Source organism: Orycteropus afer, unplaced genomic scaffold (assembly GCF_000298275.1).
Source record: "Orycteropus afer afer isolate SDZICR_OR568_19922 unplaced genomic scaffold, OryAfe1.0 scaffold00111, whole genome shotgun sequence".
Classification (NCBI taxonomy): domain Eukaryota; kingdom Metazoa; phylum Chordata; class Mammalia; order Tubulidentata; family Orycteropodidae; genus Orycteropus; species Orycteropus afer.
The window spans coordinates 9,752,930-9,754,355 of record NW_006921698.1 but is presented as its reverse complement, the minus strand read 5'-3'; the positions used below and the strand labels follow the sequence as shown (position 1 = coordinate 9,754,355).

Sequence of the window (1,426 nt, the reverse complement as noted above, 5' to 3'; positions counted from 1 at the left end):
AAATAAAATAAAATAAAAAGTAAGTTTTGGAGGTAACTAAAATTTCAAACATTAGTTCTTTTTCACCTATTACACCCCAAAATGCAGTTGTCAATTTGTTTATATTTTAAAAGAAAAACTTTTACAATATTTTTCCTTAAATGCTCAATAATTTTGAAATGTTTAAAGAATTTAACATTTCAAAGAATATCTCCCTGTGGCTTATATTTGAATAACTTGAAATGCTGTGTATTGTTTATGATACTCTTGAAACATGCATCCATCTCTGGTGCTTAGCTACACTGCATTTTGATTCCTGTTTAGTCCAGCAACCATCAGTCCCATTGAACCTCATAGTGATGAGAAAACATTGAGTTTTCAGACTTTCCACTTCTGGGAATCTTAATTTAAGCAGCACTTCTCTGTTCTCATTTCTTCATAGATGTAAATGAATGTGCAACCGGCCTCCATCGCTGTCGCCCCAACTCTGTGTGTATCAACTTGAAGGGCAGCTACAAGTGTGAATGCCGGAGTGGTTATGAGTTTGCAGATGACCGGCATACTTGCGTCTGTAAGCAACAAAACTGTTTCTCATTTGACCAACAGTGTTAAATCTTGCCCTTTAATTCATTAATATTTCCACTTCTGATGTACGGAAGCTCTGCCATATGATTTCCTTGAAAACACACTATTTACATCAAAATAACCCAAAGCTCTAGCTCAGTTCAGCCTTGATTTTTTTCCCCCTTAATACATATTCTTAGAGTTCAGTTATTTCTTGAAGGATACTTACCCTCATTTGAGATTCCTGTGAGTCTTGGTATTTGTCTCAATCATGTAACAAGCTTATGAACCTCTCCAGTAAACACTCACAGCTCTTCATACAGGTCAAGTATTTTTCAAATTAGAATGTAGTAGATGTGTAATTCAAAGACACTTGTTCCACTTGAATAGCCAAAGAACTCCATTTGCAGATGTTGTTCTTGTTAGATGTCATCAAGTCGATCCTGACTCATAGTGACCCTGTGTACAACTAAATTAAACACTATCTAGTCCTTGTACCATCTGTGGTAGATATACCCTTTCTAGTGTCCCAAAAAATATTTTGGGCCTAAAATATAGCCAAAAGAACTAGAATTCCAAATTCATCCCACTGATGGAGCTAAATGATAACAGAGAAAATTAATCTCTAATTAATCTCTTTTTAATCTAGTGGGATGAAAAAGTAGCAGTGATAATAGAAATCTTGTGTGTGTGTGTGTGTGTGTGTGTGTGTAGCAATTGCTCTGGGGAATTATAAACTTTAATCAAGGACTGATTTTTCACACCAACTGTTTTAACCACAAACCCAGACCAGCACTTCTCCAACTTCAATATGCATGCAAACCATCTAGGAATCTTGTTAAAATTTAGATTCTGATTCGTTGGGTCTGGACAGGGTCTGAAA

General features: G+C 35.6%; 1 protein-coding gene across 1 annotated transcript in view; it reads left to right on the top strand.

Moving 5' to 3' along the window:
• The window catches only part of NID2 (nidogen 2), a 113,513-nt gene that overhangs the window by 77,055 nt on the left and 35,032 nt on the right, over nt 1-1,426 (top strand). The window contains exon 11 of the mRNA XM_007943715.1: nt 422-550. Within this exon, the coding sequence (XP_007941906.1) occupies nt 422-550 (129 nt within the window). The remainder of the gene's footprint in view (nt 1-421; nt 551-1,426) is intronic.